This window comes from Jaculus jaculus, chromosome 2 (assembly GCF_020740685.1).
Source record: "Jaculus jaculus isolate mJacJac1 chromosome 2, mJacJac1.mat.Y.cur, whole genome shotgun sequence".
Classification (NCBI taxonomy): domain Eukaryota; kingdom Metazoa; phylum Chordata; class Mammalia; order Rodentia; family Dipodidae; genus Jaculus; species Jaculus jaculus.
The window spans coordinates 157531003-157555342 of NC_059103.1; the positions used below are offsets into that span (position 1 = coordinate 157531003).

General features: G+C 38.1%; 1 protein-coding gene and 2 pseudogenes across 1 annotated transcript in view; 2 read left to right on the top strand and 1 right to left on the bottom strand.

The window, feature by feature from the left end:
• Cnbd1 (cyclic nucleotide binding domain containing 1) overlaps nucleotides 1–24340 on the top strand; it is a 403107-nt gene that overhangs the window by 16849 nt on the left and 361918 nt on the right. The window contains 2 exon segments of the mRNA XM_045143551.1: nucleotides 6532–6634; nucleotides 17189–17221. Of these exon segments, the coding sequence (XP_044999486.1) occupies nucleotides 6532–6634; nucleotides 17189–17221 (136 nt within the window).
• LOC123458560 lies at nucleotides 11385–12140 on the bottom strand (annotated as a pseudogene).
• LOC123458561 lies at nucleotides 13386–15032 on the top strand (annotated as a pseudogene).

A 24340-nucleotide genomic window follows, 5' to 3' on the forward strand; every position in this document is an offset into this window, starting at 1 on the left:
TCATGTTGGGCGGCTGTGCTTGCCTTTTTAAGATCAAACAAATGTACCTAATAGTTATTATTCAGATTATAAACAACCAGAAGAGGATTTATCAGAGAATTGAGACTGTTAACAGTATGGAAACCTTGAAGATTACGTTTTTGGGGGTGTGTCTGGCGCATTTGTGTGTGTGCATGTTCATGAATGTAGGTGCTGATGTTCCATGCCACGGCACTCTCCACTATGGCTCCTGGCTGTCCAGGAGCCACTGCATATCAGTTTCCCGGGGGTGCCCAGGCAACTGCAAAGCAGGGTCTGGAGTGGCCGTGAGCGTGATGGAAAGAAACACCTGGGAGACGGCTTCAGAGGGCAGCTTGTTTATCAGGGAAATGGGTTTATAAGCTTCTGTGAAAAAGTGGGAAAAGGTATGGGTAGGTACGGGTCATAAAGGGATTGGTTAGTACAGAAGTCCCGCTGATGCCTAATTAGCTTTTAGGGACTTCCAGGGTGAGCAGGAAAGGGTCACATAGTCTAAGTACTCGGGGGAAAAGGTACAGGGTGTGGGTGGGAGAAGGACTGGCCGGGTGAAGGCTGCCGGCTGATACCTCATTAACACATAGGGACTTTCCGGACAAGTGGCAAAAGTTAACAAGGCTCTGGGGACAGTGAAACCTAAGTCTTATCAAAATGTCTAGGTGCCCAGGGTTGGGGGGGGGGCAGTGGCCTCACTCCTGCCAGTCTCCAGGGGAAATCCAGGCTCGCTGCAACCTCTGGGGGGAGGGAGCCTGCTGGTCTCAAGGTGAGATTATCTGGGACTAGGCCTGCTGCAACCTCCAGGGTCCTGGGCCCCGAGTCACGGCTGACTGCTCAGGCCTGCTTAAACCCCCATTGGCCTGGGGCCCTCAACCTTGTCCAACAGCTCCCCCTTTGTTTCTATAATGGAACCATATCATCATATTGAACAAGGTCTTTGTAGTCTATCACAGGTTCTGACAGAACTAGATGGTGTTTGAGAACTGGATTGGTAGCAACTTTAGCAATGTTAGTTATTTGCTGTCTGAGAAATTTGATGAGGCAGAGAGCCATAAGTAACAGGGTTCCTGTAGCAATGAGGGGGCCCAGGAAGGGGAGAGGCCAAGTGTTGGGAGTGCTAAACTCATTAGTCAAGAGGTGGTTTATGTTAATTCAGTTTATACACAATCTCTGGTCTTGGCCCCTGGTTGCCATGGTGATCTTGTCACTGCTGAGTGAAGGCCCCATTTCTACTTGTAATTATTGCTTCTAGCAGTTTCCATTTTACTTCTAACTATTGTTTCTAACATCCCATTTTTACTTTTAATTATTGCTCCTAATACCAAGTGACTAAGGGCTTAGAGAACCAGGTGGTGGGGTTGTCAGGTTTGTAGCGGTCAAATCGCTCCTTGTAGATTTTGTATGTGTGTGTGTGTGTGTGTGTGTGTGTGTGTGTGTGTGAGAGAGAGAGAGAGAGAGAGAGAGAGAGAGAGAGAGAGAGAGAGAGGGAAGGAGAGAGTTTTAACATTTTTTTTCACGAACATTTGATTCATTGACAAAAAATCAACATTCTTCTCCCAAGACAACATATATGTCCCCATGTTCAGCAATGATAAGATCTAAGGCTCTGTGATTTTGGAGTACCATACCTATGAGAGAATTTACACCTGTGGAACAATCAAGAGTGGAGAAAATAAGTAGGAAAGGAATATTTATGTATGGGGAGATTAGTCCTTCACACCATAGGAGAGCAGATGTCTTGACACAAGTGGTCCAGTTTATGGAAATATTGAAGAGACATTCAGCTCGGGTCAGGTTGGAGCTGGACAGGCAAAGGGGCATACCTTGGTGGGCATCAAAGAAGGGGATATCAATAAGTCAGGGGATTGGGAATAGTTTGTTGTAGATGTGGGGTATTCAAGGTTGGCATTACTAGGGACCACCATAAGTAGGGGATGGGTAGGAGATGCGCAAATGAAGCAGTTAGAAGCATTGGGGTGGTTAGTAAAGGGGAAGAGGTTGGCCACATATTGAATGTATTGTGACCAGGTGATGGTGGCTTGAATTTTTTCTGTGACTTGTTTTTCTGGGAAAGAATGTGGTAGTAAGTAAGAAACAGGTGGGGGGGGGCATGAACAAGCTATCTAGAGATATGAATGTTGGCAGAGGGAGATAGTGAGAGGCTATGGTCATGTGTAAAGTTTTCCTGACACCTCCCCCCACCAGCATTCATCCCAGGGGTCTAGTATGGAGAGTTCACACTGTATCTTTTCCGCAATTGAAACATTTCCCTTACTCCTTGAGGCTGCAGCAAAGGCCTGTGCTAAGGAGGCAGCCTTGTGTGAGGCAGTCCAGATATCCTGAGTATCAACTATCTATTTATTGTAATGCTCATCCTTAAGGCCTTGGCCAACCAGTCTACACTCTGACGTCATGCCTTCCCAAATGATATTTTTGAGGAAGAGGTCCCTGGCTATTGGGTTGGGAATTTTTTTTCTCTTCCTCTGGCTTTTGACCTCCCTCCCAGGAGGGGTCCTGACTATTTGTGGAAAAACAGTTCTTTGGAACTGGACATGAGATAAGAAATACTTTCCTGCCCTTTATACCCTCAGGGGTTCAGTAACCCTAACTCTATACCCCCTTCATTTCTCCCTCTCATGAGAAGACACTGTATTTGTTGTTAGAAGACAAGGAGGCCATGAAGTCAGATCATTAACTATTTACTGACTGGGGCATGAAGTTGTGTCAGTTAAAGTGTCTCCTAGAGAGGGGCACTACTCTAAAGGACCCTGGAAGTATACTGATAGAGTGTAGGAAGATAGAACATTGGGGGGGGGGGATAAAAGGAGTTAATGAGAAGTGAGCACATAGCACCTTAAGGGCTATCCTTCTCGTGGACTTCTAGGTATTGGGGAGTATTCAACGGAACCCAGGTAGACAGAGTTTGATTTTTTCAGGACCATATGATCATGATCTGGCTGTGATTTTCTTTCTGAATTGTTCATTGAATGGCACAGTAATGTTTGATGTGGCCTGAATCTGTTTCCATATGGCTTGTAAAACAGATTAGATATTAGCAGAGTTATCAGAAACAAATGCAACATTTAACCTTGATAATAGCCTTCCAAAGTGTACCTTTGTAAATTCATCCTGGGGCTAGCCAGGGCCAAAAGTTGGTACCTTTTTTCATAGAGCCACTGGGTGCCATTAAAGGCTGTACAAATATATTTTTGGTCTCAGAACTTACTTAAGGATATCCTGGCACAAGTTAGAAGAGATTCACTGTTGTTCCCGGTATAAGGAAGTCTTTTGAATTAAGTGACCTTTAGTCATAGTCATCTATATATATTCTAGATTTGAAAATAACCCCTTTAACATCTATGGTTGTTTGTCCTTATTATATTATTATAACTATTAGAGATGAGAACAACATGTCTTAAAGTCTTGTTCTTTTCCCCTCTTGGAAAGCTCTTGTTGTATTACTTAATAGGCCAATCATATATGTGAAGTATCTCTTTATCTTTTGTTATACATTTCTCTCTGATTGTTTAAAACCCAGCAGAAATTTAATCAAGTATTAATTTGGAGGTCACTAATGGTCACTAATGGAGTAGCCCTATAGCTCACTGGTGTTTCTGTCTGTTAGGAAGAGTCAGGGCCATGCTGGCCAAATAGATTTCCCTTCTTAGGGAAACCAGGAGGACTGTTTGCTCCTCAAAACAACTCTGTTGTTTCAGACTTTACACCAATTTTTGTTTGGTTCTCTGTACCCTCCCTGCTTAGAAAGACAGGTGACTTACTAGGGGGCCAGTGTAGAAGTGTCCTATCATCTCCAGTGGCCTCATGACCTGGGAGCACAGGCCAAAATATTGCCTTTTTGCTCCCATGATTCCAATTGGCTTTGGCTTCTATATGGGTAATTAACACACTTAGAAAGGAAGTTTCACCAGCCTTGATGTATGTACATATAGAGCACCTTTGATTACTGAAATAGACTTAAAGAAAGGAACAAGAGCTTTTTAAGATCATTTTGTCCAACCCTCTAACATTTTGTTGTCCTGTGGCAGTACAAGCCATATCTGAGACATAGAAATTAGACATATAGCTCTTAACTATCTAATAGTTATAAATACAGGCAGAATCTGTTATCGGTCTTGAAAATAACACAAATTTAACCAATTAATTTAACCTAGAGATTGTCAGACTAGGGCAAGTAAGACAGAATAACAGGAGTTAATGAGAAGTGAGCACATAACACCTTAAGGGCTATCCTTCTCGTGGACTTCTAGGTTTTGGGAGTATTCAATGGAACCCAGGTAGACAGAGTTTGATTTTTTCAGGACCATATGATCATGATAACCTGTGTTTGAAAACATCTTTGATTAATTCAGATAACTATGTGAGTACTAATTCCCCAGGGAATGTTGGAAACAGAACCACAGAACTTAAAATTATTTCTCTCACATGAGGACCATTGTTTGAGCATGAGGCTATACCCTAAATTAGAGAGCATGTCTTAAGAGTTAATTTTGCTATCAGCACTGGGCTTGAGATGGCAGAAATGGGACAGTCACTTTACATACAATAGAGCAGAATCTGGTCTTTGTTTTGCCAAAACAGCTAAGCAGAAATACAACCTTGACAAATCTGTTTTGAAAGAAAAAAAACCACTATTTGACAACCAGTGATTTTAGCTTAATCTTGATAGTCATAATTTTATGTACAATAAAAATTTTTATTAACATAAAATAATTTTATGTTTTACCCATGACTTAAATTTGACAAAAAGTGAGCAAGCTATCCCAATGTATTTCACCTTATAGGAGCATAAAGGTTATACTGACTGAAATTAAATCACTTAAACCTAAGTGATTAGACCTAGTGATGACTGTTCAGTAGAATTAGAATAAAACTGAAGGTGCCTTTAAAGTCACAATGTCTTTCTGTATGAATACCGCATCTTTCAAACTTGACGACTTATATGTGAACCTTTATCTTAAGACTCAGTGTCTCCAGTAGTCAAAACATTGATGAATAGAGGAACCTATCTTACCTTACAAGAGTCTGAATGTCTTTTCATGACTGCTTTTGCCAAACAGTTAGCTTGTGAGCATCTAGAGATTCTGGGGTTTTGGAGTCCATTCAGTTTTGATTTGTATCACATATCCCCCATTTGCTACTTGTAGAAATGTCACCAATTATTAAAACTTATTTTGTTTACTTGTGGGAAAAGTATATATTAACATCATTGTTTATACAATATGTACTGAGACAAAACAGTGTAAAAGATCTTATCACAATGCTTGTAATACAAGTACCTAATGAAATGTGGCAGACATGTAAAATGATTATTGTACAATGTGAACTTCTAAATAGACATATAAAAGGTCTTTGGAAAACCTCCATTAGAAAAATGGTAATGTTAAAAAGTAGATAGTAGGATAATGTGTCTATATTGTATGAGAAAAACAATGAAAACACCAAATACATTAAAGCACACACATGTTCTGTTGTTGGAATCTATTAAAATAAAATAAAAAATGTAAAGCATACTATTTATGTTGTGTAAAGTATCAATATGGTGTCTGGGAAAATTTAGTCAAGAGAAAAAAAGCTGTTTTCAGTATTTTTAAAGTGTTATTATTTACATTGCCAGTAAAATAAGAAAAACCCCCTTTCAGGGATTTTTTTAAAATATTTATTACTGTAAAGCAAATATTGACTCAATGTTTGTAAACATCAGTATAAAAGATGATAATTTTAATTAATTATTGAATTAAACTGTCAAGGTAAATGTTTATCATTTAAAAACTTGACCAACATTTCATGACAGTCAATTAAATTTCCAAAGCCAAAAGTTATTACCTAACATTTAATGGTAATTTGTCACATTTCCATAGACCTTGTTTATTGACATTTTAATGTTTGCAGTGAGTAGATCAAAGCCTTCATGCATGGAGAAGCACTTTGGGGAGAGAATTTAAAATAGAGAAGTCCACCCATCTTCTACCACTGGAAGTTATGACTTATCAAGAAAAGAATCAGAAATCATCACTTATCCAGTGTATCCTGTTAACATCAGTAGTCTGGTTTTAACAGTGGCTGAGATTTTCACTGATTCTTTATCTAAAAATAGTGCATGAGGTTTTTAATTTGATTTAATTTTCTGTTTGTTTTTGGAAAGAGAGAGAGAAAGAGAGAATAGGTGCTCCAAGGCCTTCAGACATTGCAAATGAACTCCACACAATGAAAACATTGTGCATCTGGCTAACGTGGGTCCTGGGGAATGGAACCTGGGACCTTTGGCTTTGCAGGCAAATGACTTAACTGCTAACCTATCCCTTCAGCCCAAATATATTTTCTAACAATAAACTATTTGTGACTCATTTGAAGATATTTTTATTGTGAACTTATATTTGTATAAGCTTTAATCAACTATTGAGATAAAGTTTTAAATTATAACAGAATTAATTTGAGGACTCTTTCTTTTGAAAGTTATTTTTATATCATATTTATAATGTAATTTCTATTTTAACACAGGGATTCTTGCTCTATTCAATCAGCTCATGATACATTTATGAAGCAATATCCTAAAATATTCCTGCACGAGAAACCAAGGCGGCATAAAATTTTACAGGAAGAGGTAAACAGGTAATACTCTTTTGACAGTAAAGGTGTGTGTGTGTGTGTGTGTGTGTGTGTGTGTGTGTGTGCTTTTCTTTGTTGTGTATTCACTATATACAACTATAACACTGAGTTTCATAAAAAGAATTTCTTTCAAGTAAGTCATTGTACTTTGGCATGTTCCTTCCCTATTCTCTCTGTATAGTCTTTGTTTCATTCCTTTAGTATCTTTTTTATTATCACATTGTACATACAAATATGTACATAGCTCTATAAATCAGTATAAAATCTAGAATCCACAAATGAAAAAAACAATGCAATAATTTTCCTAATATAATAATTTTCAGTTGCATCGATTTCCCTACAAACAGCATAATTTCATAATTTTTTGGATGAATAAAACTCCACTGTGTCTATTTCCCATTTTTAAATTCAATCTGTTGATGGACACATTTACCAATTCCATAGCCCAACTATTGTGAATAGTGCTAAAGTAAATTTGTATAGCAGCTGTTTCTGTGATATACTCACTCAGATATATTTAGGTATGTTCCTGCCACAGCCATCATTGCAGTTTCAGGTCCTAGAAGGGAGACAACAACACAGAAAAAGAAACTCACAACACTCCATTAGACATAGAGAAGAGGGGGGAACCATGGGACTCTGTCCCAACTGGGATCAGAGGCACTGCATCTTGGTTTTTATTCTTAGGTTTATGTATGTATCACAATTAGCTTATGTACACATCACAAATAATGACTTTGACATAATGGGGACTCTCTACAGAGAACTTCCTTGATTTTATGGTCTGTGGCTTTAAGATAACACTTTTTTTTTTTTTTTTTGCTAGGAAGGTATTGGCTAATGTCAACAGAACATGGGTCCTGTGGTTAGGATTGTACTTACTTATCTCATCCCTCAACTTGCATCATCATTTTGTTCAATTATGCTGTAGCAACTTTGAGATATGCCAGTGATCTCCAACATTTACTCATGAGTGGTATATCTGGGTCACAGAGTAGTTCTATCTTTAATATCTTGGAGAACTTCTATAATGTTCTATATTGGCCTTGCAAATTTATATCCCTATCAACAGTGTAGTCAGTTTTCCTTTTTACATTATCCTTGTCAGACTTCTTTTTTTTTTTTTTTTTTTTTTTTTTTGGTTTTTTGTGGTAGGGTCTCACTGTAGCCCAGGCTGACCTGGAATTCACTATGGAGTCTCAGGGTGGCCTCGAACTCACAGCAATCCTCCTACCTCTGCCTCCCAAGTGCTGGGATTATAGGCGTGCACCACCACGCCCAGCTAGACTTTTTTTTAACATTGGAATTTCAATGTTGTTCTAGTGTGCATTTGCCAGAAAGCTAGTGATCATTAGCATTTTCACATACTTATCTGCTATTTATACAGAATTTATTCATAATTGTTCGTTTCAGTAGCCAATTTATTAACTGGGCTATTTGGATATTTGCTACTTACTTTATTTCATTCTTTGTGTATTCCAGATATTAACCTTACATCAGATGTATAACAAGCCAAGTTCCTCTCCCATTAAATAGGCTGTGCCTTCACTTGATTCATTATTTTCTTGGCTATACAGAGCTTAATTTCATGCAATATTTTTTACTTATTCTTGGTTTTATTTATTAAGTCATTTAGGTTCTTTTAAGAAAGTGTTTATGTAGGCTATCTACTAAAGATTTTCCCCCTATGTCTCCCTCTAATAGTTTTAGAGGTTTAACTCTTATATTAAAAGCTTTGATCCAACTGGGCATGGTGGAGCATGCCTTTATTCCCAGCACTCAGGAGGCAGAGGTAGGAGGATCACTATTAGTTCAAGGCCAGCCTGGAACTATAGTGTGAGTTCCTAATCAGCCTGTATTAGAGTGAAAGCCTACCTAGAAAATACCAAAAAAGCAGGACGTGGTGGTGCACACTTTTAATCCCACAATTTAGGAGGCAGAGGTAGGAGGATCACCATGTGTTCGAGGTCACCCTGAGACTACATAGTGAATTCCAGGTCAGCCTGAGCTAGAGTGAGCCCCTAGCTCTGAAAACAAAACAAAACAAAACAAAACAAAACAAAACAAAACAAAACAAAACAAAACAAAACAAAACAAAACAAAACAAAACGGCACTTATCTATCTGGAATTGATATTTTGCATAGGTGAGAAATAGTAATCTTGTTTCGTTCTTGTACTTTGTGATACTCAGTTATCCCAGTACCATTTACCATTTGTTGAAAGGGCAGTCTTCCTCCCACCCTGACTCCTGACTCCCAATATATGATTTTTGGCATCTTTGTAAAAATTCAGGTATGAATTCTGCATGTTTAATTCTAGCCCCTCCATTATATTCCATTGAACTACATGTTTGTTTTTGGGCCAGTACCACATAGTTCTTGTTACTGTAGCTCAATATTATAACTTAAAATCAGGCATTTTTATACCTTTAGCATTTTTTTCCTTCAGGATTGCTTTAGTTACTTGGGATCTTTTATACTTTTATTTAAATTTTAAGATTGTCTTTTATATTTTTAAGAAGGATGTCTTCAGGATTTTTATTTTCTTAGTAAGTAGAAACGTTGAATGGATATGTTATGTGTTAGACCATTTTCCTCTTGTACCATCTTCCACAAAATTCTTTGAGTCATGGTGTGTGTGTTTGAAGTCTACTTTAGTGTTGAGCTCTCAGCATCTTCTGAGTTTCTACTTTGGTATGTTTTGAGAATCCTCAGTGTCTGTCTCCATCACCTTGGAGCAAGGTGTTAGGCTTGCCATGGAGGCAGCATTCTGTTGCTCATGACCATGTCCTCTGTGGGAGCTTTCAAGAGATTTTATTAAATTTGTAGATCAAGTCTGTTTAAAAAAAATCATCACTTTACCGATTTTGACAATTCATGAGCATAGCAGATCTTTCTATCTTCTAGTACTGTCTTTAATTTCTTTAATGTTTTACAAATTTCAACTCAGAGATCTTCTACTCCCTTCATTAGGGTTATTTCTAAAATTGTTATGGCTGGGAAATTTTCCTGATTCCCTTCACAGCCTGTTATTGGTATATAGAAAAGCTACTGGTTTTTGTAAGTTCATCTTATGCTCATGGTTGGCAAAGTTAATATAGTGAGAATGGCCTTTTTAAAACCAAGTTTTCTGATAGTGATCAACAGTTTTCAGAGTTTTTTGGAAAAGTATTAGATCTTTTACGTACAGGATCATATTATTTGTAAATAGAGATAATTTGATTTCTTCCTTGCTTATGGCTTTTATTTCTCTCTATGCCTGTCTTTCTCTCTCTTTGGTGTGTTTGTGTGTGTGTGTGTGTGTGTGTGTGTGTATGTGTGTGAATGTATGCACATGCCCATGTGGCACCCATGTGCTTTCCTGCTGTGGACAAAGAAGAACATTACATGTCCTGTTCTATTGCTCGTCCTCTAATTCTTTGAGAGCTGTAGTCTCTTTCTGATATAAAATATGGCCTTTTCCACATCACAAATTATCATTCAATAGTATGTTCACTATCTATGAATTTATGTAAGTATATTTCTGTAGTTTCTCATGATGTTAATTTCTATTATTATTCCATTGTGATCAGAGATAATATAAGAAATTATTTAATTTGTTTGCATATGTTACATCTTTGTTTTAGTGTGCTCCTTGTTTGAGAAAGTTCTATGGGCTGCTGAAAAGAATGTGTACTTTTTTAAAATAAATCTATAGTTTTATTAAGACAAAAACTGACAGTATGGTATGATGCTTACATTTAAATAAAATTTTCAGACATCTAACACATGCCTAAAATGACTTAACAGTTTAGCTCTAGATGTAGGTCTAGACAATACCAAGAATTGATGGGTCTTATGATTCAAGACAGAGCATTTTGGGTATGTTAATCTTTAGGTTTCATTTTGTGTTTTCAAGTCAATCTATACCCCAATATGAAAACTATTTGTCTCCCAAGAATAGGGCTTTTTGAAGTATTCAGCCTTGAATTGACTCAATGAAATTTGTACTGTTAATTACTGAATCCTGCCACTAAGTTTCAGAGTTCAAAGTTGAAAAAACAGGCTACAAGTGTTTTCCTATCTCCTGTGCCACCCTCCGCCTTTCCCACAATGCTTCAGCCAGTGGTTTAAAAACTTCTATTTATAACTCCATGACTGGAAATGAAGGGTCTTTTTGTTTTCCCCTCCTAACTTGAATATTAGCACCTCTAAGGCAAAATGATCTGCCTGAATATACTCTCCAATTAAAACTTTTCCTGCTTCAGTTTCCATCTTTAAAATGTCAGCTTTGGTTAATGTAGGAACTGGCTTTCTCCTTTATGGGCATCATGATGCTCAGGAAGAAAACATCACAGGTTTGAAGCAGTCTCCCACTGTCCACCTTTCTGGTGCCAATGAAATATTTTGAAAAGGTAAAGTATTCTGAACCTAGAACCAAATCATCACTTAGCTGTTATTTCCATTGCTTCATCATTTCCCCAATCAGGCCCCTAATTTTAACCACAATCATCCTGTCCATCTCCTCCCTGTCCCACTCTCCCCCCCCCATTAATACACCACTAATAGCCAAAAACTACACACATGCTACTCTGTAAAAGTGCAGTTAACACTATTGGGAAGAAGGCTGTGGGTTGTCGAGATGCTCTCTGAAGATCAACAGTATCTTTTTTGCTCTCCCACACACCCAGTTCTGCAGCTTTTGTCCTTCATAGAAGGCCCTTTGCCTTTCTCAGCAAAGTGCAGAATGGGTTGCCTTGAAACACTTACCCTTTCCCCTCCACTGGGACAGGTGAACAAACTACACAGCTTGGAACAGCTTTAAAGCACTTGAGCTGTTGCAGGGCACAGAAACTATGCTGGCTCTTAAAAGGACATCTTCTCAAGCCACCTGTATGGTGTAAAGATAAGTAGAATTCCTTCCCTCCCCCCTTGAAGCCCACAGTCAAGAGGTAACAGGGGCTGATACTCAAGAGAGTTAATTCTTTGTCATCATCCTCTGAGGGGTAGGAATGCCACGTCAGCCTTTCCTCACAGAAGGATATGACAACCTGTGGGCACTTGACATTGGCTTCCATGGCAGGGACCAGGTCAGCCTCATCAGAGTTTTTCCATTTCATCAGGAACATGAGCTCTCCACTGGAGTCTGCAGCTCCAATAATCCGCTCTGGCTCCGAACCTCGGGCAAAGCCTCGTGGCTTTTCTGACTTCTTTTTTCTTCTTTGGTTTGCTCTCCTCTCCCTTATCTTCAGAGTCAGAGTCGGCTTTTCGCTTGCCTCCCTCTGATATATCTGTCTCACGTGCTGTTTTCTGTGACTGTAGAAACTCAGCGATCAGGTCAGGGCAATCCAGGTTCTCTTCTGGCTCCCACTATTGTCCTCCTCTGAGAAACCCTTCCACTTTAGAAGATACTCTACTTTTCCCTTGACAACTCGTCCATCGTGAACTTTTTCCACCACACACTCCTCTTCCTCTTCTTCAAGCACTTCCTCCACCTTCGTCTTGTTTTGTTTTTTCCCCATAGTGCCGCCAGCTTTGTAGTTAAAGGGAGACGCTGCTCTCAGCAGCGCCTGCGTCCCTGGAGCATTGGGGGCGCGCGGGAGCCCCTCACTGAAGCGGAGTACCGTGGGCCGAACCGACCGCCCTCCTCAACCGAACAAAAGACAAGAATGTGTACTTTGTAGTGTTTGGGTGGAATGTTGTTTGGAGGTCTTTAAGATCCATTTATCTTTAATGAAATGTAAACAAACGTTACCTCGTTTGAAATTTTGAGGGGTGGCCTGGCTGGTCAGTTAATGAGAGTGGGATTTGAAAATTGTTACTTTATTGAGATCTATCTGTACCTTTACATTTAGTAGTGTTTGTCTTATGAAATTAGGTGTGCCAATGTTTGGTGCATATAAGTTGACTGCCTCCTTGCACAGAATGAGCAAGGGATAATTCATCAAATGGTGATTCTACTCCTCTCAGACTGTCTTGGCCCAGTGTAGCTCTAAGGGTTTTCATCAGATACAACAGGGTGTCATATTTCCCTGTGTATTTCATAGCAACTTGTAAGTCCCTCACCTGGTACTGTTCTAGCAGAATTGATCTGACCACATCCTCTACCATCCCACTTCCTCACTCCCTAATTATACTCTGTATATCTTCTCTTGCCACATATAAGGTGTATTTCAGTTATTGATTAGCCTGCTTGTATTTCAGACACAGAGAAGAGGGAGTGACAAATAATTGGAACTAAAATGTGCATTTGTTACCAAACAGGAAACTACTTATTGGCTTTGTGAAGGAATTTTGCCAAAATATGCTTAAATTTATATCACCAATACAAAGATAAAATCTCCAGCAAAACTACTGTAACCAATATGTTCCTAGGGATTGGAGGATCATGTGAGACATCAGCCCACTTTATTAACTTAAACATTTCTTTTATTCATAGTCACAGGGAAGTATTATGTAAAGCATGTCACACTAGTTAGCTGAGGAAAAATCTCTGCGAGACAGACTTGCTCTACCTTTTCAAGAATAATTCTGTAAAATTAGAGAAAAACCTTGTGAGAAATAGAGAGGTTAATACAGCATTTTAAAGATCTTATCTACTCTCTAGATAATTATGTCTCTAGACAATAAAAAGCCAGGGATGATGACCCAAAGCTTATGCTGAGATTAATCAAATTAACACCATTCAATTTGAATATCTAATAAAAGCATTTTGTACTGTTTAATTCCAAGTATATTCCATTTCTGTCTTAATCTTGTCAACTAGAATGACACCTAAAGATTTAGCTCTGTTTGTAAAGGACCAGAAAAACTGATGGGTAGCTGAAATGTCCATCTTTCCTTTCTGGTTTTTTAATTTTTTTTTAATTAACCTACCAGCACGAGTCTACTCCTTTAGTTATGGCATCATTTTGGGAGAACTGTAGGGCACAGGACTAGTAGTTAATGAGCACTCTTGGAATGGAATACTAGCTCTATAGTTTTAAGAAAAGAAGTGATACTCTCAATCTATATTGGAAGCCAAATTATGGATTAAATGCAAAAAATAAAGAGAGGGGTAAAAATACCTAATATTGTGTACAATATTGATTTACATATGTGCTGAATAGCCAAGCACATTATCTTGAGAAGCAAGGGAATGTTAAAATTCACATCTGAAATGTTTGGAAGTAGAGCCAGCTATTGACTGATCTAATTATGTTTATACTCATGTTCCCTTCACATATCTAACTCACGTTTGCTGAGTTTCTTTCCTGCTCAAACTGCATGTGGTATGGTTAATTAGATTGGATTCACTTAACCTTAAGGCTCAAGTGAGGAAAGAGATGGTCTCTTAAGTATCTCTAGAAGTAGCTTGTTGAAATATCATGTTAAATAAATTCACATTCTTAGATTGTCACTCTGCTCTAATTTGCCAATCCTGAATCACATGTCCATCCATAGACTGGGAAATAAATGTTGTTGACATTAAATAAAGCAGTTGGGATAAAGGCAGGAAAGTAAGTAGAAGCTTAGAAGAAAATTACAGTGTTAATTGGGAATGGATGTGTAAGAATTTCTCTAATACATACCTGAAACAAGAGGTTGAACAAGTTTTTTTTTTGTTGTTTTGTTTTTTTTCCTGAGATTTCTCACTATATAGGCCAGGCTTTCTTCAAACTCACCTTTCAAGTGATGGGATTGTGGCATGCACTTGTATACATGGGATGAACATTTATTTTGATGTTAAGAATGGGAAAGTAATACATTCAAAATAGTATTAATCTCTGAACTCCTATGTACAGTGGGAGATAACATTCCAAACATTATGTAACCGTGGTTCACTAGCATTAATTAATATCAGGGTTAGAAGGAAAGATAATCATTTAGAAGTTACACAATAACCCAACCTCAAATCCAGAAATGATTCCCTGAAATTTTAGGTTAAAGAGGGTGACAAAATAGCATTACATGGTCTTTCGCTCCAGCTTGTGAATAGCAAGTGTCGCAGTCTGCATATTGCCAGGAAGCTCTGCAGCCACTGCTGAGATGAAAAGTGTCATGACAAGCAGTATAAGAAGACCCACTTGGGCACTGCCCTAAAGGCCCACCCTTTCGGAGATGCTTCCTATGCCAAGGAGATCATGCTAAAGAAAGTAGGTGTTGAGGCTAAGCAACCCAGTTCTGCTATCTGGATGTGTGTCTCTGTCCAGCTCATCAAGAACAGCAAGAAGATCAGAGCTTCATGCCCAATGATATCTGCTTGGACTTCATTGAGGAAAATGATTAAGTTTGGGTTGCTGGCCTTGGTTGCAAAGGTCATGCTGTTGGTGGTACTCCTGGAGTCGCCTCAAGGTTGTTAAAGTAGCCATTGTGCCTCTTTTGGCCATGTACAAAGGCAAGAAGGAAAGGCCAAGATCATAAATTTTCATGATGGAAACAGTAGCAAATGTTCATAACAAAAATTGCATTACATGTTTTAGATGTATAATCAAAGCATAGGCAACAATAGGTAAATGGGATTATATCATATTACATTGTTTTTCAAAGCGAAAGAAACCTTTAAGAGAATGAAAGTACAACTATGGACTAGAAGAAAATATTTTCAAATTATTTATCTGAAATAAGGGATTCATATCCAAATTATATGAGGAGTCAATAGCAAGAAAACATGAGTGAAAAATGGGCAAACATTTGAAAAGATGCTTCTCAAAACCAGATATTAAAAGGCATTTGTGAGCCTTGGGAAATAGCTCAACAGTTAAGGTGTTTGCTTACAAAACCTGCTAGCTTGGGTTTCAATTCCCTAGTACCCCAATAAAGCCAGACAGACATTCCATTGCAACAGAAAGAGACCCTGGCACATACACACACACACACCACACATACACTCACACGCACACACACACATATGTATGTGCAAATAAAAGAAAGCATTTGACATAATTCAGCATCTGTATTACAGTAAAAGAAAAGTCATAACATCTATCATCTATAATGTTGAAATTATGGCTGCTAAATCACTAAATGTTAATTTATATTTTTTGAGTTGGAAAAAGAATTCTGCTCTAAGGAACAATAATTACACTTAAAATTGAATTAAGATTTTATAAAACATATTAAAATTATGAACTCATGTTTAGCTCACAAAGATCTTTAATTATACTAGTTCTTATCATGTAGTAAGATGGTAATGATGCTCAATGCAGACTATACCACAAGCAAGACATTTGTGTGTGTATGTATGGGTGGTTGTGTGGCAGATGCACATGTATGTGCCCATGGAGAGCCCCATGAGCTCTACTGTGGTGGATGGAGTGGATCCTTGGGTGTCTCACTCTGTTGCTCTTCTATCCATTCTTATTTAAGTCAGTTTCACTTACTGCTATGACCGTTTTAAGTTTTTTTTATTTATTTTTATTAAAATTTTTTTTTATTAACTAGTTTTGTACTCAGCAAATACAGTCAGTTTGGTACCATTATTAGGCTCATCTTTGACCTACCCTCTCCCCATTGGCCCCTCCTTGTTGAGGTATATGGGTCGTGAATTGTGGAGTTAGCCCACAGTTATGGGTATGATAAATGTCACTGCATATCATGACCCAACATGTGGCTCTGACATTCTTTCCACCCACTCTTCCACAAAACTTCCCTGAGCCATGTTGGGTTCATTTTTGGTCTGCTTCAGTGATGAGGTGTTGGGGGCCTCTGAGGCTCCAGCTCTCTGACTTGGTAGGAGTTGATTTTTCCCTGTGTTGGTCAACTTCCCCCTTGTGCTGGCATCCAGTTCATCAGGAAAATAGCACCCTTGCTTGTTTTGCCAGTTTTCCTTAGTTTCAGCCTGGGCCCTTTTGAGGTATGATGGGGTGGCTCTCTCCTTAGGATCTGCATCTATCTGAAAAAGAGAAGCAGAATCTCCAACGGAGAGTAATTTAGCACCAGGACAAATGAGATAACCCTTACTGTTTTTTTTTTTTTATAGAGAATTTAATAGATGTAGGCCTTCTTGTAACCCATGATTGATGGTAGCTTGATATTGGAGAATGGGGTAATGTTTGGATATGGTTCTGACTTGTTTCCCAGCTCCAGCTATGGGTCCCATACCACTGAGGGGATCAGTTAGCCAAATCAAGAGCAGTTGGTTCCCCACCATGGCTGTGTGCCACTATTGCATTTGTGTGGGCATCACAAAAGGTTATTTGCTGCTAAGTAGGTTAGACCATGAGTTTCTTGGAAAGATATTGTTCATTTTCCCCCAGTCGCCCATGTCACACCTTCTGGCACTAGATGTGCTGACTGTCTGGGGACTGACTTTCTTCTAGCTTTCAGCCATGCCATTCCATTTTACATGTCAACTGCATATGGTGTCTTCAGCAGTAGGGTCTTACCAGTAACCTTTGGTGGGTCATCAAGTACTCTGACAGAAATCTGTCTGTCTTTTAGAAAACCTTATAGGTCTCTCTGATCAAAAGCTCATTGTGGATGATAGACCCGTGCTGATACTAGGAGTTAAAGGTCAGTGCCCACTAAGAAAATGAGGGAAAAGATATCCAATATACAAGAGTTAGGAGAGAGAGAGAAAGAGAGTGAGAGAGAGAGAGAGAAAGAGGGAGGGAGGGAAGATGTAGAAGATTAAGGTTAGCCTTGATCCTACCCTCTCCAGTGTCTTGTGGTTCAGGTGTTCCTTGTAAGGACCTGGTGAAGGTTCAGCCATTTGGTCTGCCTTTTAGGAAGTAGAATTTTATGGTACCATTGCCGTTTGGGTCTAGATTAGTGTTTCCCACCCCTTCGATGCCCTCCCCTCCCACCCCATACATCCTAGTGTCTTTGTGAAAGCTCTGCAAATTCAGATCTTTGTTGCCCTATGGGGCTAGTGTTCTAGATGCATGTGGTGGGTCCTGTGGATCTAATTGGAGCTCTCTCTTAGGTCCTCATGCTCACACTGAAAGTGCCCTTAACCACTGAGTTATCTCTCCAGCCAGGAAGATCTTTGTCGATAATAGATGAAACAGGAGCTGGGGAGATGGCTCAGCATTTCTGTAACCCTAGTCCTATGAGGAGCACAGACAAGAGAACTGTTGAGGCTTGCTGACTGAAGAAACAACAAAAATGTTGATCATGGGTGAGAGACTCCATTTCAAGGAAAACAAGTAAATGAGTAAAAAGAGGAAGGCAGCTGATGATTTTCCTCTGGCCAAAGATCTCATGAACACATTCATAGGACATGTCATAAACTAGACACACATCACACACCACACAAACTCTATACACAAACACAAACATGTCATAAATAAAAACAAATAAGATTGATTGATATATATAATAATACTGCAGCTAATTAGAAAATCTAAGCATTAAATTAATCCAAGATTCAAAAATATGTACATTATAACAGAAGAAACACCAAAAATACTTGAAAGAATCCTCCATACTGAAGAGCAAGAAAATTACACATATAAGGAACCTGGAATAAAAAACAAACCATACTCAAATACTAGTTAATACAAGTGAGCAAAGGTAAAACCAGAACTACAAAAAAAGGGCAAAAATAAATATAAACCTTTCCATAATATCACTTAGTATCAATGGCCTTAATGCCCCAACCAAAAGACATAGGTTTGCAGACTGGTGTCAAAAGCAGGATCCTTCAATCTGTTGTCTCCAAGAAACTCACCTTTCTACAAGGGATGGGCACTACCTTATGGTGAAAGGTTGGAAAATGATGTTTCAAACAAATGGGCCTAGAAAACAAGCAGAGGTTGCTATTCTAATATCTGACAAGGTAGACTTCAGTCCAACATTAGTTAGGAAAGATAAGGAAGGTCACTTTATATTGATTAAAGGCACCCTCCAATAGGAAGACATTACAATACTAAACATATATGCACCTAACATGGGGGCTCCCATCTTCATCAAACAAATGCTATTAGAACTAAGGTCACAGATAACACCAAACACAGTGGTGGTGGGTGAATTTAACACCCCACTCTCATCATGACAGGTCATCCCAGGAAAAAATAAACAGAGAGGCATCTGGACTAAATAAAGTCATAGAAGGAATGGACCTAACGGATATATACAGGACATTTCATCCAAATGCTGCAGAATATACATTCTTTTTAGCAGCACATGGAACATTCTCTAAAATAGACCATATATTAGGACACAAAGCAAATCTTAACAAATTCAGGAAAATTGAAATAATTCCTTGCATTCTATCACAAGGGAATCAAACTATCAATCAATACCAAGAAAAGTTATACAGCATACACAAAATCATGGAAACTAAACAATACACTACTGAATTATGAATGGGTTAATGAAGAAATCAAGAAGGAAAAAAAAAATCATAGAGTCAAATGGTAATACAACATACCAAAACCTTTGGAACACAATGAAGGCAGTCCTAAGAGGGAAATTTATAGCTTTAAGTGCCTATATTAAGAAATTAGAAAGGTCTGAAGTAAATGACCTAATGCTTCACCTTAAAGCCTTGGTCAAAGAAGAACAAGGCAAACCAAAAATCACTAGTCAGGAAGAAATAATAAAGATTAGGGCAGAAATTAATGAAATAAAAATCAGATAAACAATCCAAAGAATCAATGAAACAAAGAATTGGTTCTTTGAAAAGATAAAAAGATTGATAAGCCCTTAGCAAGCCTGACCAAAAGAAAGAGAGAAGTGACAAAAATTAACAAAATTAATGATGAAAAAGGTAGCATCACAAGAGATACCAGAGACATTCAAAAAATCATAGGGACATGCTATAAGAACATATATACACTTCACTAACTTTGAGATTCTGAAAGAAATGTATGAGTTCCTTGGTTTCTATGACTTGCCTAAATTAATTCATGATGAGATAAATCACTTAAATTGATATATAACAAGAATGGAGATCCAAGCAGTTATCAAAACTCTCCCAACTAAAAAAAGGCAGGCCCAGATGAATTCACTGGTGAATTTTACCAGACTTTCATGGAAGAACAGCAGTGATTCTTAAACTTTTCCATAAAATAGAAAAAGAAGGAATCCTACCAGACTCCTTCTCAAAATCAGCATCACCCTGATACCAAAACCAGGCAAAGATAGAACTCAACTGATGAGTGGATAATGAAGATGAGACACATTTATACAATGGAGTTCTATTCAGCGGTAAAGAAAAATGAAGTTATGAAATTTGCAAGAAAATGGATGGATCTGGAAAGGATTATACTAAGTGAGGTAACCCAGGCCCAGAAAGTCAAACATTGCATGATCTCTATCATATGTGGATCCTAGCTATAGATGATTGGGTTCCTGTGTGAGTAGGAAGAAAACACAGTAGCAGAGGCCAGTAAGATAGAAAGGAGATATAAAGTGAATAGAAAGAAAGGGAGAGGGTACTTAATAGGATGATAGTGTATATATGTAAGTAGAAGAATAGATTAATTGAGGTGAAAAGGCCTAAGTGAGGTCAGGGGAAGGTGTTTAGTAAAGGAAAGGTGTTGTAGGGAGGGATAATCAAAATCTAAGAGGATATAAATAAATCATATGAAAGCCTACTTTTTTGGACAATGGAACACTCAGGAGACATAGATTGTTACTAGAAAAATTTTCAGTGCCAGAGATGGGATACCTTCCAGTGAGTTGCTAGCCAGAGAGGTCCCTTGTACCCCCAAAACATTACAGGCCATTGCTGAGTCCCTTGCTTTCCTACCAGGAATAAATGGTGAGAACCTATTGCTGTAGACTCCACATACTTGGGCTGCAAGGCCACTGAGAAATACTGCTAGAACTGAACTGGTAACCTCCTCCATGTAGACCAGCTGACAGAAATCTGGAAGAATCCATCCTGCACACAATCCAATGGGAGAGAGAGAAATCACCAGTGAAGATTCTCAACAGTTGATACTGCAAGCCTTATATTTGGCCAGACAGGCCAAATGAGCCAATAGGTGCAATAGTGGCACATCTGTCATGATGGAAACCAAGTGGCCTCTAATTGGACTGTAGTGCTCCACGGGAGGGAATACATCCCTGCTACTGAAAACCTACTAGAAGGGAAGTCATGAGCCCTAGGGGTGTAACATCTGCTGCTGTCTGGCTAAATGTATATACTATCCTCATCAAACTGCCCAGTAAGCACTTCTCTTAATGTTCATACCCATATATTAATGCTACTCTCACTTTTGGTAGAGAACCTTCTCTTTTCAGATGACAGTGAATTTGGGATGACTCAGAAGGCATCATGGTGCTACAGAGAAGTCACAGAGGAGTGTTCACACTGCAATATCTCTATCATACCTTCCAAGGCTCAGGGTCCTTTGTGGAAGAGGTGGTGGAAAGAATGTAAGAGCCAAAGAAGGAAAAGACTCCTTACAATGTGCTCCTCCAGACACAAAATGGCCTGGGTATCCATGACCTCACAATGCCTGACACTGCCTACACAAGACCATCATAATAGGAGGAAAACATCATGACAGCAAAATAAAAGAGAGACTGATTGAGAGGGGAGAGAGGGCATGATGTAGAGTGGAGTTTCAAAGGGGAAAGTGGGGGGAGGGAGGGCATTACCATGGGATATGTTTTACAATCATGGAAGTTGTTAATAAATAAATAAATTAATTAAAAAAGAAATGCTATAATTTTGTGCTAGATACCATGTAACCATTTTATTATTTACACTCAGTTATCTTCTACATTAATCCAACTAATATTTATAAATTATCTACCATGTATCAGACCCCCCTGCTAATATGGAATGAAATGAACATGGTTGCCAGGCTGTAAGCAGTTATCATGCTATGAATTATTTCAGCACAATTAATATTAATGAATTCATTATTTTAAGTTTTCAGTTTCGATCATTCATCTAAGCTTTTGATTATATGTCATGGAAATTCAGTTCAAAGAACAGAAGCAGTAAAACAGGGTTGCCTATCAACTCAGCTGCCCAGTAAGAGGAATGGTAAAACTGCTTCAGGGAAGATGAGATAAAATGTCTGGAATGTGTTTAGACTCCTTATTCTCCTCTCTTCTTGAACTTGTAGACATCTCTATTCTCTCAGTGCTTGTAGGCTTTCACAGTGTGACAGGAGCATGAACAGCAGGAGTTTCAGACTTGTAAACATAGGGTAGAAAAAGAATTTTTTTCCAGCCAGTAGTTCTGGAAAAAGATTCAGATGGGCTGAGCCTAGGGAAAATGCTAATGTATTTGGCTTAGTGACATGGACACTATTAGTAAAAGAAATAAGGGTGAAGAGGTGTTTTGCACAAAAACATAAACAATAACTTCCCTCTTGGGCATGGTATAAAATTAATAATGTGATAACAGTAGTGATCTAAAAATTCTACATATTTGCTTCAACAAATTTAAAATCTACGCTCTTTAAAATAATATCACAGATATTTTTACTGAATTTATATTTAGGTTAGTTTATTTGAGGAGTGAATATGAAGATTTAAGAAATGATAGTGGGCCATGCCTTTTAATCTCAGCACTGGGGAGGCCAGGTAGGAGGACAGCTCTGAGTTTGAGGCCACCCTGAGTCTACATAGTGTATTCCAGGTCAGCCTGGGCTACAGAGAGATCCTACCACAAAAAAAAAAAAAAAAAAAAAAAAACAAGAAAAACAAAAGGAAAAAGATGAAATGATTGTAATTGAGAAAACAAATACTAATCATCCATAGAACTGCAGAATCCTATACTAGTGATATATTTATTCAAATATGACTTTTTCAGATGTAGTAACCGACGTATATACAAGAAAGCCTGAATACTTATTATAATTTTACTTGTCTTTTACAGATGTTATTAGATTTTAACCACTTTAGTTTCAGGATAGATTAGTTAGCATTAAATAGTCAAAATATATTTAAATTTAAAAACTCAGTCTAAGAACATATTTGTACTAAATTTAGATATTTCCTTGTCAATTGAAAGTTTTTCTAAATGAGTAATGTGGCACAAGCTGGAGAACAATTAATATAGTTGAATAATGAGCCATAGAATTTTTTCAGTACATTGGTATTTACTAAGTTAATCAAAATAAACTCAGGCAATTATGAGGAAAGTATTAAACTAAAATAACAGATACGTTTTAATTTATAAAAAGTCAAAACACTGAATAATTTTTATCTAATATACACATTCCTTAAAAGCCTAGTTTTAAAATATTTTATTTATTTATTTGTCAGAGAAAGGAAGAGGCTGATATAAAGTCAGAATGGATACACCAGGGCCTCTTGTATCTATAAATGAATTCCAGATGCATGTGCCACCTTGTGCATGTTCTGGGGAATCAAACCTGATGTCCTTAGGCTTCAAAGGCATGTGCCTTAACAACTTAGCTATTTCTCCAGTTCATGCCCACTTCTTAAAAGGAAAATTTCATTTAGGTTTATATTAGAAGGGAAGGAGAAAGATTAGAATAACAGTTGACTGTGATCTTAATGAGCAAGCATCAAAGCATCAAATGCAATAGTAAAGAAGAAAGGATACTTAACTTAAAATGGTGTTTATATAATAGAATTTTAGATATAAAATAATTGATGTCAATAAACACTGAATCTTCAGATTCAAAAAGTAGCAACAGGGCTGGAGAGATGGCTGAGTGGTAAGCCACTTGCCTGAGTTAAATTTCTCAGAGAAGATGTGTAAGACCTATCTTTGCAAACAGTTTTTCTACCAGCACTAGAATTTTTATAATAATTAAAAATGCATTAGGTTGAATATCTAGTCCCCTGACTTATATTGTCTTGTTGCTACTTTGTAAAAATTATTTATTTATTTATTTATTTTGAGAGGAAGAGGAGGAGGAGGAGAGAGAGAGAGAGAGAAAGACAGAGGGAGAGAGAGAGGGAGAGAGAGGCAGGGAGAGAATGGGCATGCCCGGCCCTTCAGCCTTCTGCAAACAAATTCCAGATGCATGTGCCTCCTTGTGTGCATGTGTGACATTGTGTGCTTGTGTTACTGTGTGTCTGGCTACATGGGATCTGTAGATTCAAACAGGAGTTTTTAGATTTCTCAGGCAAGTGGCTTAACCACTCAGCCATCTCTCTAGCCTTGTTGCTAATTTTTGAATTTGAGGATTCCAGTGTTCATTGACATCAATTATCTTATATCTTAAACAAAATGCTCAAGTAGAAGATTGTATTCAAGGTTTAAATTCTACTAGGTTCCCATGGTTTAGCTGATATTATAGATATTATGATGTGTAAATTTGAAAAGATTTAGAGTCACCATGGAAACACACTGTGGGTGTGATTATTGGGGGTTTCCAGAATCATTTAACTTAGTAGGGAAGCAACTTGTGTGCAGCACCTTGTCATGGAGTAGAGTGTAGAACTAAATACAAAGGGGAAAGCCAGATGAGCACCAATATTTCTAGACTGTGGACATAATGCGACCATCTACATCACATCCTGTTGCCACAACTTCCTTCCCATAATGGTCTGTACCAGTAACTGTGATCCAAACATAACCCCTTCCTTAAGTTGCTTTTGGCAGATGTTTTGATCACAGCAATCAGAAACATAAACTATAGATATATAAGTATGATAGAGAAGGTAATCTGGCTGTATCATCACAGCTTTTTTTTTTTTTTTTTTTTTTGAGGTTGTGTCTCACTTTTAGCTAAGGCTGACATGGAATTCTCTATGTAGTCTATATGTAGAACTCATGGTGATGGTCCTTCTGCCTCCCGAGTGCTGGGATTAAAGGAGTGAACCACCATGCCCAGCTTATCACGACCTTTCTTTC